Consider the following 20,942-nt stretch of genomic DNA (forward strand, 5'->3'; position numbering starts at 1 on the left):
CGTGTTCTTCCTGAATATATATAATAAAATAATGTTTTGACCTTTTGAACTTAGTATTATGTTGTGAATGTATTTAAAATATTTACAAAACATGTGTTCTTTTCTGTCTAAGCTTTGAGAAGAATGAAGGTTTCTTTATTTAAGCATATATATAAGTTGAATGGACCCTCAAAACAATTAGTTAAAGCTTTGATCATTTTTATGCAGGACTCAACTTGACAACAATAAGATGGAGAAATTAGATTCTGATGTGTGTTTTGAGACATCAACAATGGATCATGATATTGATCAATCATCATCACCTACTTGCAGTGGCAATTCTTTTGGCTATAGTAGAACTGACTCGGCTTTTTCGGAGCAATCAACAAACAGCAGCTCATCAGAGACATATTCTCCGGTATCCCCTTTCCGCCCAACCCTTTCACGATTCGCACCAATCAGACATAATCACAAGCTGCTCCATCAAACGCCTTCCAACTTGGGTGGGTTGTAATTCACTAAGTTATTATATATATATATGTTACATTAAATTATAACTATGTATATATGCATCCTGCAGAGTTTGAAATGATGAAAGAGAGATTTTCAAAGCTTTTGTTAGGGGAAGATATGTCGGGCTGTGGCAAAGGAGTCTCCACAGCTCTTACCGTCTCTAATGCTATAACAAATCTTTATGGTATGTCTAGATGATTTTGTATAACAACTTTTATATATATATTTTTTTTGGTTTTCTTGAATCAATATCAATATCAATCCTTGTAGTTTCTATGTTTGGGCAACACCAGAGGTTAGAACCATTGTTTCCACCTAAGAAGATGATGTGGAAAAGGGAAATGACCTGCTTATTATCTGTATGTGATTACATCTTTGAATTCGTCCCGTCGTCACAGAGCTTGCAAAACGGAGAATCCATAGAGGTAGGTACCCACAAAATAAAACTTATTAGGCATTTTGTGTCTTGTTTTGAAGTAGTAATTTGTGATGTTTTCTGTTTATATAATGTACTTCAGATGATGAGTATCCGGCCTAGATCAGATATAGAGATCAACCTGCCCGCGCTAATCAAGCTTGATGCACTTCTCATAGTAATTAAGCCTATTTCTTTAACTTTTTAAAAAATATATATCTTTTGAATTTTTGTGAAAAATGAATCCTATGTTTGTATTGCAGGAAATACTGGACAGTTTTCAAGAAACGGAATTTTGGTATGACGATGAACAAGGAAGCATGTCAAGGAACGGGTCGTTTGCTCAGAGGAAAGAAGAGAAATGGTGGGTGCCGGTGCCCTGTGTGCCAGCTGGCGGCCTCTCGGAGACTGCCAAGAAACATCTGAGACAGAAGCGTGACTCCGCAAATCAGATACACAAAGCAGCAATGGCTATCAACAGCAGCATTCTGTCTGATATGAAAATTCCCCATACATATATTGCTTCACTACCTAAGGTACTAAAAACTTATTATTATTATTATTTTTAAATTAAGTGAAGTAATACGAATGAATCTTTTGGGTTTGTTTTTCAGAGTGGACGAACAAGTGTCGGGGACACAATATACCGTTACATGATTTCGACAAGCGAATTCTCCCCTGAACACCTTGTTGATAGTCTAAACGTAAGGTCAGAACATGAAGCGGTTGAGTTAGCCGATCGTATTGAGGCGTCGATGTTCACATGGAGACAAAAGGCATGCTCAACGTATCCGAAATTATCATGGGAAGTGATTAGAGAACACATGGAGAGTGACAAGAATGTGTTACTAGCCCAAAGAGCAGAAATGTTGCTGTTAAGGTTAAAACAACGGTTTCCTGAACTCGCACAAACGGCACTAGACACAAGCAAAATTCAATACAACAAGGTAAGTGAAGTGAATGATATATATAGATGACCACCTATCAATTCTCAAGAATATTATTTGAATGTAGGATATGGGACAGGCTATACTAGAAAGCTATTCAAGGGTTCTAGAAGGGTTGGCATTCAATATAGTTGGTTGGATTGAAGATGTAATGACAAATCAACAACAAGCATGTTAATTTGTTTTTTAGAAATAGATTGATGAATATGTATGAATCATACATCAGTCAATGAACCACTCCTAAGTCTCAAAGGAGGAGGATGAGTTTTTTTGTTGGGAAAGGAGTTGTTGAAAGCTTCTACTTTTGGTTTGCATTTGTGAGGGTCTTGTTTGTTTTCTTCTAAGCATTTCTTCAAAGCTTCATTCACACTCACACTAATTTCCTCTTTCTTCACTTTCTCAGATCCACCTTCCATTCTTCACCTTGATCTTAATTAATATTATACACCCTGCAAATCCAATATATGCATCAAAATCAAAATCAAAATCTTCTTCTCAAAAAAAAAAAAAAAAGTAATAATAATAAATATTAAAGTTAGGCATAGGTTTCTTCTCAAAAGAATAAAAAAAAATTCAGCAGTTTAAATTTAAAAGTGAAAAAAGAAAACCTTCTTCCAGAGTTAGAAGAACAAGTATAGGAGGTTATTGATGAACATGAAAAATAAAAAAGAGAAAAAAATTGAATGTAATAAATTAAATTGCAGGCTGATGGATGGATGATCATAAAAATAATATGAAAAGTCCAACTGATGTGAAAGTCATGGTGCATATTGTCACAGACCTCTTGTCTTTTACCTGATACTCATACTGTGGGCTCTACTTTAACCAATCATATCATATTTTTAATTCACTCTCACAGAATGTAACATACATATCATATTTCACTAAATCATTTATTTATTTATTTATTTAATACATCATTAAAGTTTATTTTTCTTTCAAATAAATGCTTTTTCCACCAACCAAGCTGAACATCAGGAGGAAATAAATGCTTTTTCTGCCAACCAAGCTCAACTTCAGGAGGGTTGTTACATACTTAACAAATTTAGAAAGTTTTGGATTAAAGTAAAAGGGTTTTCGAATGCGAAAAAGTTTTCAGCCAATGATATGGTGACACAATGCTTATGTGGCTTAGGCACATACTCACCCAAGTACGTCCCATAAGACCATGCATAGTGGGACGCTTTCCCGCCCCAGAAAGCCCCCAAAGTGTTATGGGGAGGCACTTCCCACAAAATGCTGGAAGAGGGGCGGGGAATTGATGGTTGCTTTATTTATTTATTATTATTTTTTTTACGTTTTCAATCCATAAAAGTCACTAACATAGACCTAATACCTAACTACACTAAGATTTACCGCCGAAACAAGACCAGTTTGGGACGAAAGATAGAAAGCTTCCCGGTAGCGACTATGTATACATATGGTGTCGAATCCACCACACATGAATCGGAATTGGCCTATCAGAGGATATTTATATATTCATATTAAAAGAGTTATTATATTAGAATCATATTATATTTAAAATAGATATCTATTTGGGCCTTGCATTATTTTATTTTAGGGATAAAATCACAATCTTATTCAAATACTATTAGAATTCAACCCATATCTTATTGTTGTTATTATTTCTTTTTGAGAGTTATTTCATCTCTTTTCATTCTATTAGAGAAGTGAAAGACTCGTTGAGTAGAATAAGTTAATTGAGAAATCCTACTATACAATTAAAACAAATGAGATTGCCTCCATATGCCCCTTCTCTATTGGTCCATTACCTTTGTTTTCAAATATATCTTACACTTCTCTAATTTTCTTAGCAATTACATAAATCAACAAGAAATTGAATTACTAATAATTAATGTAAGCATTTAACATTAAGTTTCAAAACCAACTTTCCAATATTCAATTGTTTCAACTTCAATACCCGGTTTCCTTGATATTCATTTCCTTTTAACCTAATCACCCAAATCCCTCTTTCAATCAGCCATTATTTTACATCGATCTTATGATGATTTCATTAGATCCTGCAATATAATCGACAACGGAGTTTGGCTAAATAAGCGTGATCGACAATAAGATCGGTAGTTAGGACTTAGGAGAGTAAATAAAGTTGGTTTTAATATTTACAGGTCTTAGGATTTGATCATTTTGATTATATTTTAAATAATACATATTGAAGATACCAAACATGACAATTTATTAATTATGCATCTATTTGTGTTCAATAGTAATTATATGTTATATGAACATTAAGATTAACAAATACATAATACCAACATTAAAGTTATTTTAAATTTCAATTTTTGTATCTACGTATAACAAATAGACCTAAGTTTGAATAGTTTTTAAAAATTTAGACACTCACTTGGCTTTATATATTTGGAAACAACCAAATATTACTTATTAAATTAGAACTTTTATTATATAGACAGTAACTGACTAAATTTTGGTTTGACATTTCTTATTTTATGTAAAAAAATTCAAAATAGACAGATATTTTTGAAACTTGTCTTGTGTTATGCCTTTAATCTCGCAACATTTCCCTTTTTTTTACAAATGATGTTAATACAATTACAGTTGTTTGATATTGCAATTAAAAACTTTTAAATACATTCTATTTTTGTTTATGTGTTCTAAAATACTCATCTATCCCATGTCTCACTATCGATTAATTGTATATATTTGGGTCTAAGACTCACATCTTCCACATCGTATCAAGGTATGTTTTCAGTATCGTTTCATTAATATATAAAATTTTGAAAAAAGGAAGGGACTGTAACGAACCCTACTGAACGTTGGATTTGAATCACAGGCAAACGATGTTAAGCACATATGTGTATTCATACGTAACATATATGGAAAAATGATCGGTCAGGTTTTCCTTTCATATTTTATTTTGTTTTTTTTCCTTCTGGTTTTTGAAGGAGAGGTCAAGGATATATCAGTCATAGCACGTGCCAAGTTGAAGACGATATTTGCCTAAAGGAAGGTAAAATATGGCATTATCTACACCATATTCGACTTTTTGTTTATACTGGTTCAAGATACGGTGATTTTAAAGTTCAATATGTCATCAACGGGTTTTTCTTTCATATTTTATTTTGTTTTTTTACTGGTTTTAGATAGGAGAGGACACGGATATATCTGTCACGACACGAGTCAAGTTGAAGATGATATTTGCCAAGAGGAAGGTAAAATATGACATTCTCTGCATCATAATCTATTTTTTGTTGGCTCATAATACTAATACTTTGATTTTATCATTTTAACAATATATATATTTAATTCAACGGGTTTTTCTTTCGTATCTTATTTTATTTTGTTTTTTGGTTTTGGATAGGAGAAGACAAGGATATATCAGTCATGGCATATTGGCATGCGTCAAGTTGAAGAATATATTAGCCAAGAAGAATGTAAAATATGGCATTCTCTACACCATAATCTACTTTGTGTTAGACGGGCTCATGATATTACGAATTTAAATATTTAAGATATTCAAAGTATATAAAATAAATAAGCTAATCTTCTAATCTAGAAAGAGAAGAAATGGCAAAGAAAATATATATGTGTGTTGAAAGTAGAATGGTCAAAGAATGATGGGCATGTTGTCCATAGGGGCGGGCCTGTTGACCCTCAAAAGTTCGGTGTTGAATTGCCCCGTATGGAAGTTCGAACCTTTATCGTTACTTTTGGTAACTCTAGAAATTTGGTCGGTTTGGATCTTTCACTTCAATAATATGGTTGGTTTAGTTAATGGAACGTTTAGATTTAAAACATAATTTGTTAGAGATGAAAGGTTTTTCTCTATTTCATAATAAAGTCGATAGGGATGTTTGATCTTTGAGAGGTAGTAATTGATATGGTTGTTTTTTAAACTAAATAATTATACCCTGATTAATGTTTTTTTTTTAATTTTTGCATATTTTGTTCAAAATGTTAATGCAGGGATTGATAGGTTGTTTTAATACATTTACGATCCAAAATAGGTTGAGTAACTATCCAAATACAGGTACATTTTGGCACGGGTTGGATTGACCTATAATGGTTTTTTTCCAACACTTAATAAAACTTTTTATGCACTTAGCGTAATTTATGTCCACATAAGTTAAAGGATATAATATCGATTTCACATAGATACATCGGTTTAGTTTGGATAACCGAGAAGTACAAAAGGTGAATTATGGGCCTCGAAGATAAAGCTTAGAGTTAAAATTAAATGGTTGGTTTATGTATTCAGTGTTATGTGCCGATTTGAATTAATAATAAAAGAGTTGAAGTCTATTATTTTATATCCGCGTGTTTTGATGTATTTTTGATTTAATCCAATTTGTTATTCGGATAGAAATCATATCATTAATTTATATACTTTTTTACCTTTTTGTTGGGTCAATAAAATTGATAAGAAAAGGCTGGAATCTTCTCAACCTCCTCAATAATAGCTAAGTATGGAACTTGAGCAAATTCAGGCACTTCGAGCAAAGTTTTCACTATCCCGAGCAAATTATATTAAGCGAGTAAGGTTATCTTCTTGCAGTTTTCTAAGTGTCAAGCTTCGAGCAAGCTACACTTCGTCAAGCAAGGTTGGTATTCTATCGAGTACAGTTTTCACACAAGCAAACACTTGATTGTCTGAGCATAAACCAAGTTTACAAGCAAGTTTGGTGGGTCGAGCAAAGATAAAATAAATGAGGATCTCAAGTTTGCATGTGAGAAGTAAGTGGATTTATTCTAAGTATTTATCCAAGCAAAGTTCAATCTCGAGCAAGTTATAGTACCAGAGTATACTTTGCTTGCTCCAATAACCCTTAGTGAAGATTGAAGAGATCAAGAAGAACAAGTTAAACAGAAGACAGTTTCACGATATAGTTGGTTTTGCAATTACCATTAACAAAAGTAAAAGTCAGTCTCCCACAAGATTGAGATATACTTGAGAGACCCGGTTTTTACACATGGTCAACTGTATGTAGCTTGATCAAGAATAAAGAGTAAATACGGTGTTAAAATGCTTATTTTAGACAACAAGGGTATAGCTACAAACAAAACAACAAATATGTTTTATAAGAAAACTTTTAATATTTTATGAACTTTATGTTTTTAAGTTTTCAGTGATGTTTGTAAGCACGTACTATAAAACTTACTTTTTCGTAAATTTATGTTTTTAATAGCTTTGTTTCCATATAAATATGAATTGCAATTATAAATTATATTGCCATCTCAAAAAACATATTCAAAAATATGTTTTCCTTTCAAATTGTATATGCGTGTACTTCAAAATTTCTATATTTTCACCCGTATCGTACACGGGTCAATAACCTAGTATAAATTATCGGGAAAACAATTGCATGGAATAAGGAAGCTTAAACAATGACTCTTCTTTCTTAATTAAGAAGTCGTTTATGAGTCTTTTTCGGCCCTGATGGCCAACCTCTTGGGCTTGGCTACTTATATCGTTAATCTTAATGCAATGATAAGTTTCTTCAACTAATACGCGTATTATATTAGGTTGGCGTCTATTAACATAATATTTGCATTTCAATACTACCCCACTATCTAGGTGTGTGTTAATGTGTAGAGGTGCACGGAAAACCAGAGCCCATAACCTAAAGTCGGGTATTAAAAAAACTGGTTTTTGAAAACCTGAACCCAGACATGACCCTACCCACAGGGTATGTCTTTCAATGCTTAAACCTGAACCAATACCCAATCTATACTAGATAATACCTAAAAATAGCTCCAGTTATACCCAAAACCCGGGTTTTTCAAATATCAGCCTTATACCCAAAAGTTACCTGAAAAGAAAACCAGAAAAATATCCCCAAAAAAGTGTAGCCCTTTCAAATACCCAAAAAATACCTCAAAAGTACACGAAAAAAGTGCATCCCCTTCAAAAGCCAATCTATACCCTAAAAATACCTGAAAATAGAGTTTTTATATACCCAGGAAAATAGGGTATTGATACCCGGTTTCATACCCTACAGAAACCGGTGACGTTTTTCAAGCCAATACCCGGGACCAGGTCTTGAACCCGGGGTATGACCAATACCCGATTTTGTGATGCTCGATTATACCCTAGCCCGGTTCCATACCTGGAACTAGAACCGCAATTTGTGCACCTCTATGAATGTGTATTCCAGTCTAGTGTAAAGTTAAAATACAAAGAAAGATAAAAATGAAAAGTGTGAGAAGGATTTGTGACCACATCAAAAACCCATTAAAAAATTCAAATAAAAATTTATAATTCTATATATAAAAAAACGAAAAAAAATAAAAAAAATACTAAAATGTTTCCCCCGTCATTCTCGTTCCAAAAAAACGACGAAAAGACACAATGCCGAAAATGAACAAACAACATAATGATAAACAAAAAAAAGACACAATAGATCGCAAAATATAACACAATGCCGAGTTATGATTTTTACATTTTTCGGTTTTTTTATTAAAATGCAAGTTATGATTTTTTTTCCAACTTTTCATTATGTTTTCGTGAGGTTTTTTTTTCTACAAATATTTTTCATCATTCTCATTTTTGTTCTCCTTTAGACAATAACATGACCCTTCAATTTAACTCGTGACTAAAAATAGTGTTAATCCTCATTCCTCGATACTTGATACTAAATGTACATGACATAAAAAGATCATCTAAAAATAGTGTTAATCCTCATTCCTCAATACTTGATACTAAATGTACATGACATAAAAAGATTTATCTAAAAATAGTGTTAATCCTCATTCCTCAATACTTGATACTAAATGTACATGACATAAAAAGATTATTCTATGACACAATATTTATTTGAAATATAATTATAAACGATAAAATTACCCTCCATTATTATATGATCGTAGTAATCAACATTGTTTAAGGGCTTCGCCCAAATAAGATTTAGAGGTTCCATCGTATCAAAGTTAGAACAGTCATGATCCGGAGTACACTCGACACCTCCTAACTCAAAACAAATGTAGATTCTAATTCTCAATATGTCCAATCATCTAAAACGAACCTTGGTTCATATACCATCACTTAAGAAATATCATAATGACTTTGAACACAAAAACATTGAATTGAGCCTATGACAACCTCTGAAAATCGCGTTAAACAATTCAACTAAAAACTAATGACATCTTGCATCCCACTTTCACAACATCTAGAGCAAAAATAGTCGAATACAAAGCATGAGATACGAGTCTATATAAGTTTGTTGCTCAAGATTCTAACTTCTTGAGCAACAAATAATAATAATAATAATAACACTGTAAGAAAGCTCGGGGTAAATAAATATTATCAGCTTAACAATAGTTCCCCCCGTTTTTTAACATTCTTTTGCTCTGTTTGGAGAAAACCAAACTCCATATCCCTCCCTATATATACATGTATCTCCGAACCACACGGTTCAGGACCATGGTCCAAGGGGTTGGTTAGCCATGCCCTCAAAAAGAACAAGACCGTTGCTGACCCTGCCCCCAAAATGGTAGCTTTGCAGGTTAGCAATTACCTGAACCAGGGTTTGACTTCCATTTTGACCTTTGGAAAGTTATAATCAGCTATCATCATCTATGGCACCGATATAAGTCAGATCCATTCTCCTAACCCTAACCGCACCCTTGTGCCAGCTTGATGCCTTGAGATTAGCATGATCGTTACCTGCAATCGCATCTGCGTTTATCGAAGACGGCCCTGATCCTGCTCCATCCTCTAAAAGGTTCCACGGGTCAATCTCTATATCTGCCTCATGTTGTGAGGGTACGGGCTTTGTGGCCTTTCCTGGCCCATTTGAAGTAGCCCGTGATGAAGAAATCTGATTATTTCTAAGGCTTCCAGGGTGTGGCACAGGAATTGATACACTCGGTTGAAGAAAACCTAAAGCAGAAAGCGGGACATTGGGTGGTTGGCAAGAGATTGAGAATCTTGCTGAGGGTAAAACAAATGGCATGGCGGTTTGGATCCGCCATCTGACTGCATCTGGAAGTTGCATTCCATCCAACTCATTCTGCACCATTACAACAGAAGATATATTAAAATAAGGGCATTCTGATAAGGCAACTATTGTAATCATTACATAATATACACAACAATAAAAACGCATCCGCAATTTGCAAACAGATAAAATAATCCCGTATTTCGTTCTATCAAAAAAACAACCATCCAATGTAGACTAGGGTGTTTCTTTTTGCATTTACAAGATGCATACCTGTAAGCTTTCTGCAACTTCATGATCAAAGAGTGTGGAGGAGCTCAAGAGCGCATGTAGCACCAATAATAAACGATCAAAAAGACTTTCACCCAAATTAACAGTAGCGCAAGTAGGATTAGAAAGATCTGCATCCTCATGAACAACCCTACTTCCAAGAAGCCGAAGGACTATCAAAGCAAGCGGGTGCCTCATACTACGGGATGATTGTTCCCTAACACACAAGTTGGCAAGTTGCAAACTATGTAAGTACCAAAAGGCTTTTTAAAATAAAAAAATTATACACACAAATTGGAAGGACTTTAGTATAAAAAGATTCAAACTAGTGTAACTACGTTATAAAACTTTAAAGATCGAAAGTTTAACATGGGCCTAAGATTAACTTGATTTTTGTTAGGTTGCATATACTTTCAATGCAATAAATTATGACTAAGATTTGTGCATACTTACCCATCAGCACAGATTACAGGGAGCAATCTTAAGAGTAGGTGCAAACGCAATGACATGGAAGCTCGTAATGCTGATGGGGATGGAAGCATCATTTCAACAGGGCGTCGGGCCAATCCAGGACTACCTCCCCTTAAACCTTTACGGGTATTCACTTTACTCACAGCTCCTTCAATCACGGGTCCCGCCTGTTTATTAGCTCCATGAGCAGTAACATTACTTATCTGTTGCTCGATTTCATTCATCTGCTTTATTAAATCACTAGCAAAAGTAACACGAGAATCATCAGAGCTTTGGTCAATGCATGGAAGAAGTAATTCCACTAATGCTTTCTCAGTCACATGTTGCTGACTCACTATAAATGCTTCAACATCAGAAACTGGACTAAATGTTCTAGCAGAGTGTCGTTTGGTGTCCTCGACTACCTCCCCTTCTTCAAGAGAGACCTTCTCAAACTTTCTCTTATTTCCCTTTTTGATGGGCCCAGGCCCATCCGGAGATGCATTACACCAACCCCACGGATTTGAAAAATGGATCTTAGTTGACAAACCTTTACCCTCTGCTATATTGATTAACCGCTGCCGAATCGATTTTCTACCAAAAAGAACATCATGGCCTTTTAAGAACCATTTTGCTTGCAAAAGTACCTCGTCTTCCAGTGGCCTCCCAAGTAGGTGTACCACCTCAGAGAAAAGAGGAGCAGCATCGGGTCTGACCAAAAGCCGGGTCAACAGCATTTGGATGAAATTACTTTCATTATCAGAAGTCCCCGTAATTTCATTATTCGATGAAAACGAGCTTAATGCTTCTAATAATGAAGTGTCACGGCCATCTACCTTTTCAAGTAGGGCTTGTTCATTTAATAACAACCTGAGCTCCACCCATTGCCAATGAAAGTTAGCAGGCTGCAAGTTTTCCAGAATATGAACAAGCTTTTCAAGAAGCTTCATCTCATTTAGATTGGTATACCCAGAAGCCCAATTTCCATCATCATATGACGTAATTTCGGTCGGCAACTGACAACCAATAATGGCATTCAGAAATTTTCGGGCTCTTAGAGGGACAAAAGCAGTCATTTTCGATTGCAAATCGGGCCCACTCAGATCCAGCATGTTGGCAAACTCGGAGTCAGTTGTATCAGCAGCTATGAGTTTGTATAAGGTAGCAGATTCTCTTAGACACACATCACGAAAAGGCAAATGCTTTATGGCATCACTGATAGCCGATGTCAAAGATTGAAACAACTGAGAGATGTTATCACGGGCCATAATGTTTGCATTGAGTACAAACCGTTTCCATACCAAAAATCCAAAAATAGCAAAAGCAGGTGGAAAAACGAGGTTGATAGGAAGCATTCGCTGGATTCTTGATAAAGCAACAATAGAAGATTCACCCAAAAGCTCGACTATAAATCCATCAGAAACAGTCCTGCAGTTGCCGATAAGAACCCTAAACCAATGAACCGAAACTTCAACCAAATTATCAGCTTTCGAATCGCCTATAGACCGTACATTACCGTTTGAATTAGACCGTGTACTCCTTACAAACTGAATCACGTTTATCCCTTCTTTTAATCTGAAAACCGTAACTAATCTTTCAAGGCTAGCAATACCCTGAAGAACAGCTTCAATGACAAGTGCAGAAATCGCACCTGTTGTTTTTGCAGCTTTTGAAAATGTTGGATTTTCATTAGACAGTGGATCACGGGTATCAGGAGAATGCTGCAATTGACCACGGGAAGCTTTTGGAGGAGAAAAAACTTGAATTAGGGCAGAAGATGCCTCAGTTGCAAGAGCAATTTCAAAGACCCGACTTTGACGTTCCCCGAGAGTATCTTTTAGTAGCGACAAACATGTGAGATGGACCCGTAACATGTGCCTCGCAAAAGACAGTGAAAGCGGGGTTATTTCAGTAATTTTAGCAATCACCTGCCCGACGTTATTGACAATCGCTGAAACAGCAAAGGCAACTAAAGTCGGGTCACCTTCTTGCGCTGCACCGCCCGTTTGTCTCATGCAATCCAATAGCCCTTTTACAACTTGTTGGGCTATCGGGTACCCATCATTGGGGTTTTCAACACTTGGTTTTTTCATTTGGCTAGACTTCTTTTCTTGACCATAAAAGAGAGGAATTGCTTCTTCTACAAGTCTTTGGACCGTGTCCCGCATACTTAAACCGACCCTTGAGATACGAACACCGCTTATTTTTTTAAGTAAAAAATCATCAAAATCGTGGACTCCTGCAGGGACGCCAAGTGGGAAACCAAATTCTCCATCTGATGATCTACCGGATTCGAGTTCCATGATGAGTCTTTTATCAGATGTTGTTTTGAAGTTCTTTATCCAGTCAGCAACACTTGACACGTTGCCGTATTTCTTTAACATCTGGCGGGAAAAGAGTAAAGCCGCTGAACCAGAAACCCGTCCATTAGAAGCCATAACTACTGAAGCACGATGCATCATGGCAGATAATGTTTCGGGAATAAGATTAGCTGCAGCAAGAATGTTTTCATACCTGAACATAAAGGGGTTTAATATCAAGGATCTTTAGAAAAAAGAAAATATTAGGCAACAAAGTTTAAAGAGTGAGAAAAGAACCTTCTGAGAGATGACAAAATAAAGTTCTCTCCAAGCGCAAACTGTTGGTTCTCTACATTTCTTTGTACAATCATGACATTCCTTCCGCCATGAACTGCCGGAGTTGGGTTGACAGGAATTTTAGACAACAGCCAAACAAGCAATCGAACCGCAGAAACTAAATCATCACAAGCATCCATCAAGTACAAAATGTTGGATAGTTCATCTTCACCAATCTTCCATTTTGCCAACCCTTTATCATCAATAGTCCTACCATAATGGCCCACTTTTGGTGCAGTCTCATCAAGAAGCTGCCTCACCATATCCATCAGCCACACCACAACGACCCGTTTTTCATCTAACGGTACCCGTTTCATCAACTTCCCGATCGAAGAAACATCTGAATGAATAGTTTTGATCGGATCGGTTGTTCTCGAGACATCGCTATCAATACCATTACTGTGTCCATGGTGGGGACAGTTTACTCTACTATCACATACATGGCTAGTGGATGCACCCTGGCTACCCTCAATTCTAGCAGCGGCTAACTGAGCCAGACTCGAAGTCTTACGAACCATTTTTTGTCTGCCTCTTGTGGCTTGTTTGACTTGTTTGACCGGTGGCTCAGCTGCTCTAAAAGACTCCATTGACTTTAAGGTGAGACCCTTTTTAACCCACCAAATGTCCTCATCATCAGAAAGATAAGGACTTTTTTCTTCTACTTTTTGCCTTTTAGCTCGTCTGCATTCTTCACATCCAGGTGTTCCTTCACTGGTAACTGTTGACCCGGTGGCCCGTGTAACACCCTGAGACTCATCAACATTGTTCCCTGTGGTAAAGATAGAATGGGAGTTTGGAAAATGGAGCAAGACCGTAATAGAATCCATTAGTCCTTCAAGCTTTCTATTGACATGTTTATTCGACAATGAATCAGATGCAGGTGGTGATGATGGTATTTTCCACTGATCCTTTCTTAATATTTGATGGTTTTTCCGCTTACTTGAACCAATAGCATTTTTTGGGTGGTCAACAAGTTCATGAAGCAAGAGACGCCGCTCATTTGAGTATATATGCATGGCTTCAGATATAAGAGATGTTTCAGCAAATTTTGCTTCTTGGAGTGCATCTTGAATATATGAACCAGGAAGATTTTTCAAGAGTTTATAATGTCTCCTCTTTCGGTCAAAGTCAACCGTGTCATTCCAACCCATGATTCCACTAACAATAAGCTCCCTCACATACGCTTGAGGATAAAAAATTCCAGACTTAATGAGTTTATTTATGAGTAACTGAACCCGCTTAAAACCTTCTCCATTTTGGGATTGGTGTTGATCAAGCCAGCAAACAATGATATCATGTAACGGGCCTGGACTCTGGAAAATATGTGACAAATCTTTGACTTTTCTAACACCACCTTTGGACTTGCTTGAACTTTGCAGATTTTTCATTTTCATCTCTAGAAGCCGAGTGGCAATATATATCTGTGAGAAGTCTCGTTTCCCACTGAATTTAACATCCTGAGGCAAACCCGTTCGAAAATTGCGAAAATCACATGTGGCCCATTCGCAAATAAAAAAGACCGAACACATGAATGAAGATCTGATTTTACCAATCCATTTAAGAGTTGACCATAGATGTGGGCTGACATCAGCAATCCACCTTTTATCAACAGTTTCATCATAAAAATCCTCAAACATACACTTGTAAGCAATGGTAATATCTCCGTCAATCAGAGCTTTATCTAACTCATGCACGGCTTTCGCCACGTTATGACCCGATTGGCCTGTTTTTGCAGCCCTTGAAAAATTGATTGCACATTTCTGAATTGAAGAAACAACCGAATTTATGGATAATTGTTGCTGCCCTTTATTCCCACCTTCAACAGTTACCTGTGGAATTAAACTACCATCATTTGCGGCATTTGAAAGCACACAAGATGGGAGTGGAAAGCAATTTAGGGAAACAAAAGTATCGGGAACTGCAAGTATTAAATATCGAAGTATTTCAACTAAAGCAGAGATGGTATATGCCCTTCTAGAGTTATCCACAAGGTCTGAGCCACCTGGAGAGGGTTCTTGAATAAACCGAACAGCTATTCCCACAAGTTTACGAACGTAATTTTGAGATAAAACTATAGTTTCTATAACACCATATATGATAGGTAAAAGCAACTGCAATATCCCAAGCAACTCCTTTTCCTGCAAGCCATGAAAAGGATATTCTATAATGCAGTGTGGCTTGGAAAGATGCAAGAGTGGCAATTTCAACCCATTCATATATGAATGGGGTTCGGGTTTGTTTTATCAATAGAGGGTAAAACATGAAGTAAAAAAAAAACAAAAAACAAAATAAAACCTGAAAAAGAAAAAGGTTTAAAGTCACCTCAAGTGTATTTTTAATGCATAAAATCTTAAATCATATCCAAAAAATAAATAATGTCAAAATAATATTTTGCTTTTAGTCATATGATTCTAACTACATATAAAACTATCCAGAATTTTTGGAAAAAGAAAAACCAAAAAACGTATCTGTGTTGACCCGTTACTTGACCCACCCATTTTGCCATATTTAGAATCTTAGATATATGTCAGTGAAAAAGAGTACCTGCAATTGATGAAGAAGCCAATCAATAATTAAAGAAGGGAGAAGCAACCCTTCTGCATAGTGCCACTGTACGATTCGAATCACATACCACCATTTAAAATGTAAAGATGGCTCCTCACCCTCAACGGGGCCATTCATGTGCTGGAGGGACCCACCATAAGCAAACTGGGGTGAACGGTCCTTAACACGAAGAGTAGAATAGGAATTACTTTTAGATACAAATTCATCCAAAAGATACTGTAAATACTCGATAACATCTTTCGTCCACTGGTCTGAGCGGGAAAACCGATTTTTATCAGAAGATGTACTTGAAGAGCCAGGTTGAACCTGCAAAATTAAATTATGATCCACTACATTCCAGTAGCAAATAGCTAAAATAATGGCATTATCAGTACCTGATTAAGGTATGTTACTTTGATAAACCAAGTAGCCCTTAATAGAGGTACATTGTTTCTAATAAGAACTTCAAAAAGTGATTTCCTTCTATAACCATGAGGAACGTGATCTGCTAAAGACCGTAAATGTTTATGCTGTTGAGACAACCCCTGTCAAAAGGTGTCAAACAATTAGATCGAGTTTCATATCATGGAAATAAGCTTTAACTAATGCACAATTCTATGAAAGACAAATACACGTAAAAACCGAACATAAAGCAAAAAATGGGAATAAAAGATACTGAAAGTAAAAGACAAACCTCGATCCATTTCTTGCGGAAATCTTCGCTACTTGCTTTCTGTTCTGGAAAAACACCGGGCTTGCTCAATAAATTACCAGTAAGAGGGAGTCCGTAAACTTGACCAGCCTGTAACACAGAGATTCAAGCCCTTGATTTAACTCCCATAAAGGATAATAAATAATAATACCTTGCGTTTTTTAGCACGAGACTCGTTGATTGATCGGTGATATTTTCTGATTGCCTGTAAAATGTTGTAAAGAATAATGTGATAACAATGCTCCAGCTGAGAATTATAAAAGATTCGATTTACCTCCTTGCACTTTAGAATAACAGGTTTGGTGAAAGTTGAGATTTGCGATAAGGAAATCTCTCGGGACTCCTGCAAAAGGAAGTTGAAAATAACTGGAAGGTGACAAAAGTGGAAGGTGGTTTAATTAATCAAGGCATACGTACCTCAAGGCCCTCAACAGTCTCTCTGTATCCAGCAAGCACATAGTCCTTTGTAAGTGTCTCCTCGGGGCAATTTGTAGTTGGAGGGTTAAAGTCAGGTGGAGGAAGTCTGAGACAAATAAATATAATTTCAATGAGATATATAAAAAGTATATATGGTTATGTAAAAGAGCAAGAGCATACCTTGAATTGAGGGAGTCTTTCTCACACCTTAATTTGTATGGCGTGAGTTGTGAAGAATGGCGACTAGAAAACACACACAAATATCAATATATATAATAAGAAATGCATGCATATATATATATATATATATATGTTGAGTAGATAGATACGAACCGAAGTGCAGATGGGGAAGCAGTGTTGTTGTTATTGAGTGAATGATGATGATGATGATTATATCTTTGCTGCATTTCTCCTCCAATCTCATAGTGTGTCCCACATTGAATCACTGAATTGATAAGGTAGCTGCTGCATTAGATACTAGTGCAAAGTATCGAATAATAATAACACAGCAAGCAGCTAAGCTAAGGTAAAGTTTGTGAGTTGGAACATAAAATTTCAATCAAGCTATAACTGATTGATTAGTAGCAATTAAAAACAATTGGAAAGTAAGCATATACCAGTAGTTAGTTAGAAGTTGGAGAATGAAAACTAGGGTTTTGAATAGCATACATATGTATGTGTAATCCAATCCAATCCAATCCAATCCAATACAAACAAACAAATGTCGATCCAAGTAACGAGAATGAATCGTTAGTTCGTGTGTTGACAGTCAGACAGAGAGAGAGAGATTGGGGCTTTTGACCTTTTATTTTATTTTTTCAACTGAAGATGACGACGACCAGACCAGACCAGACCAGACCAAAACTATCAACCAAAATAACCCCTCGCGTCTCAAACCTACCATGTATGGATTCCGAATGAGTCTCTCTGACCGTGAACCCCGAAGTATGGGAGCCTTACACCACCAACTTATATGTTCTCAAACCAGGCCTGTCATAATATGGTCCGCTGTCTTCCCACTCGTCTCACATAAAGGGCACACATTATCTGTTAACCGAATGTTTATTCGTTCAAGGGCTTTTCTCGTAGGCAATATATCCATTTCCACCCTTCACGCATGAATGTTGCACTTATTTGGGACCCATTTGCTCCACTTCATAACATAGTAATTTTCGGCATTCATAATCATAATGAGAGATTTGTTTACGGCTCATTGAGGGAGATCAAAAGCAATTGATAAATACTTTTGTATATGACATTAGTATGCCCGTCCACCGGACGGGTATAAAGCTAGTTATGTTATGTTATAGTAGAAGGTCTAGAGTGTAACTATGTTTCTTATTTATATCCCTTGTATCTTGAATATCATTACACAATAATACAACATACTAATTACCAAGATTAACTACAATTATTTATTATAGGTCATATGTAAGGAGCTTTATTCCGCAAGACATGGTCTAATTGAATACTCGTGGTTAAGATTAACCACCATTATTTATTATAGGTCATATGTCAGGAGCTTTATTCCCCAAGACATGGTCTAATTGAGTACTCATGGTTTCTTTGACTTGGAGTTGGCTCGTAACATTTATTTCATAGAAATTAGAACCATATAAAACCACTCACACTCCATCTCTCATCGTTATTCTTATAATTTAACTAAAAACACTATTTTCATCGATCTCTCATTATTTAAAAATCTCTCACAAATCATTCCTTTTAAACAATATTTTTGCTTCTTTTTTTAGTTATTTTTATCTTTCTTTCATTTACATCCATTTACAGAAATTAATAAAAATAAATATGAGGAACAATAGTGCAACATCAAATATGGGGATGAGTTTGAATTCCCATAAAATAATGGGTTAAGGTATAGAGATGGGGGATAAAATAAATGAATTTTTAACCTATTTTATTAAAATATAAAGATTGAGTTAGAGGCTAGGGATGAAGTGTGAATGCTTGGATAATGAAAAGAATAAAGTTCCATGCACACATTATTCCAAATATAAACTATATAATACTTCAGAATTGAAAAGATTTAAACAAATTTCAAATTATATGAAAAGAATAAAGTTCCATGCACACATTATTCCAAATATAAACTATATAATTCTTCAGAATTGTATTATATAAACTATATAATACATTTACTCTCAAAAGTTTGGATTTGTGAACATAGTCTTAAATAATCAATTCGACAATTTATATGCAACGTTTATGATATTATGTTTTTCTCTTGTGTGCTTTTTTGTAAGGTGAAACCACATTTCTATTTTTTAAGCTTAAATTAGTAATGAGTTGATAAATTATAATGAAATTCATTTAGTATTATCACCAGAATAAAAATTAATTAAAAAAGAGTAAAGGAGAAATTGGTTTTCCATTGTAACGAAATGTAACAATAATAATAATAATAATAATTATTATTATTATTATATGAATACAACGAAACTTATATGAAGTTGGTATGTTTTTCATGTACCAACCAATGATCTGTTAAATGAATTGGTAAAACCGTAAAAGAAAAAAGAAGGTTTTAAATAGGGAAATAATTAAACTTTAAGAGAAAAGGTAGGAAAAAATGAGGCTGCATTTAGATTTTAGAATAAGTGTGATGCATGTAAAGGTGAGTAGGTGACACATAAAAGAATATCTAACCTTTAAGCAACCTTTCACACAAGACAAGCAATTCTAAAAAACTCATATGCATCATTCTTTACTTCCACATATCATCTTCTACATTATATGTCCATTCATCACTTCCTCGATCAAACGTACACACATTTCATAATCATTCATGGCGGTCACACATGCTGATCTAGCACCAACTCGTAGAGGTGCTGATATTGGAAGCAAAACGAGTGTCGCATTGATGGTCTTCTCAATACTACTAGGCTTGCTTTGCTTTGTTCTTTGCCTTATTGCCGAGGCAACACGCTCACAGGTGCTGGATACATATATGTTTCTAGTTTAATTTGTTTTTTAATATATCATATAACATAGACAAAAATAACAAAATAGAATGAAAATTTGTTAACAATAATTAATATATATATATATATATATATATATATATATATATATATATATTTACAGATGGTACGTGATGGTGATGCAACAAGTGAATGTAGATATAGTGGCAATGGGAAAAGACCATTAATTTGTGCTGCTGGTGCATTTTTGTCCCTTGCAACTGCTATGGTGGTGCAACACACTCACTTGTTTTTAGCAGTTAGTAAATCACACCCTGACCCTAGTCAACTTATGACTTGGGATTCTCACCATCTCAACACCCTTACTTGGCAAGCAGCGTTTTTCTTCATTACAACTTGGTATGTCTACCCAACTACAACCAATATGTATATTAATATTACTTTCTGCCTTTAATACAAAGTAAGTTTCTTAGAGCAAATCTTTCTAAAAATGTTAATTTGTTGTCATCTTTTATAATGTATCAGGATATGTTGTTCGATCACCGAAGTTCTGTTGTTAATTGGACTAAGTGTTGAGTCAGGGCACTTGAAAGGGTGGTTAAAACCGAGGGCTAGTTGCTTCATTGCTCGAGAAGGCTTATTCTCTTCGGCTGGCGTATTGGGAATTACAACAGTCTTTCTTGCTTCCGGTTTGTCTATCACGGCTTTAAGAGCCCAGTGGCTATTACAGGATCAAGAAAATGTTCGTCGCGAGGTTATGGAAGCATCAATCCTTTATTCATCCCCACCAAGATCGTCAGGTGATCGAATCATGGCCGTCAATGGAGAAACTCCAATTGTTAGACATGATTTATACCACGAGCTGGGACTAATCGAGTATCTTAGGGCTTTTGATAAAATTATTTAACTTAATTTTTGTGAGTCACCTATTAATTAACTTGTTCATATATTGAATGTGAAAGACATGTCATATTAGTATATACGTTTTGCCCCATATAACATAATAACAATGACAGTTATTGTACAATTCAACTTCATATAGAAATGAAAAATGACTGTTATTGTAAATAAAAAGATGGATCATAATGAGCAATTAAGGTCTTGACTAAATAGTAAATATCATAATGTTTGATCTTCTTAGTAATAATATTCTAAATGATCAGTGTTGCTAAACTTAGAAAAATTAAGTCATCTGGGAATCCATTTA

At 35.3% G+C, this 20,942-nt stretch overlaps 3 protein-coding genes across 3 annotated transcripts; 2 read left to right on the forward strand and 1 right to left on the reverse strand.

Moving 5' to 3' along the window:
- The first annotated feature begins 229 nt into the window (after positions 1 to 229).
- Positions 230 to 5,341, forward strand: LOC143595114 (rop guanine nucleotide exchange factor 3-like). The gene is made up of 9 exons (XM_077074235.1): positions 230 to 482; positions 560 to 676; positions 763 to 917; positions 1,011 to 1,085; positions 1,171 to 1,443; positions 1,522 to 1,854; positions 1,922 to 2,023; positions 4,974 to 5,042; positions 5,192 to 5,341. Exons 1-9 carry the CDS (start codon positions 230 to 232, stop codon positions 5,339 to 5,341), a joined length of 1,527 nt encoding a protein of 508 aa, XP_076930350.1.
- Positions 5,342 to 8,714: 3,373 nt separating this feature from the next.
- On the reverse strand, positions 8,715 to 17,242 carry LOC143595119 (mediator of RNA polymerase II transcription subunit 12-like). The gene is made up of 12 exons (XM_077074239.1): positions 17,130 to 17,242; positions 16,977 to 17,039; positions 16,797 to 16,902; positions 16,654 to 16,722; positions 16,531 to 16,584; positions 16,362 to 16,469; positions 16,063 to 16,212; positions 15,668 to 15,994; positions 13,085 to 15,261; positions 10,491 to 13,001; positions 10,041 to 10,254; positions 8,715 to 9,839 (listed from the first exon to the last, which is right to left on the reverse strand). Exons 1-12 carry the CDS (start codon positions 17,201 to 17,203, stop codon positions 9,390 to 9,392), a joined length of 6,303 nt encoding a protein of 2,100 aa, XP_076930354.1. The 5' UTR covers positions 17,204 to 17,242; the 3' UTR covers positions 8,715 to 9,389.
- A 2,357-nt stretch (positions 17,243 to 19,599) lies between these two features.
- On the forward strand, positions 19,600 to 20,646 carry LOC143595108 (uncharacterized). The gene is made up of 3 exons (XM_077074232.1): positions 19,600 to 19,746; positions 19,899 to 20,134; positions 20,261 to 20,646. The coding sequence occupies exons 1-3, from the start codon at positions 19,600 to 19,602 to the stop codon at positions 20,640 to 20,642; spliced, it is 765 nt and encodes a 254-aa protein (XP_076930347.1). The 3' UTR covers positions 20,643 to 20,646.
- The last annotated feature ends 296 nt before the right edge of the window (positions 20,647 to 20,942 follow it).

This window comes from Bidens hawaiensis, unplaced genomic scaffold, assembly GCF_021521415.1.
Source record: "Bidens hawaiensis isolate Kalapana, Puna unplaced genomic scaffold, B.hawaiensis_p1.1 tig00044669_1, whole genome shotgun sequence".
Taxonomy (NCBI): domain Eukaryota; kingdom Viridiplantae; phylum Streptophyta; class Magnoliopsida; order Asterales; family Asteraceae; genus Bidens; species Bidens hawaiensis.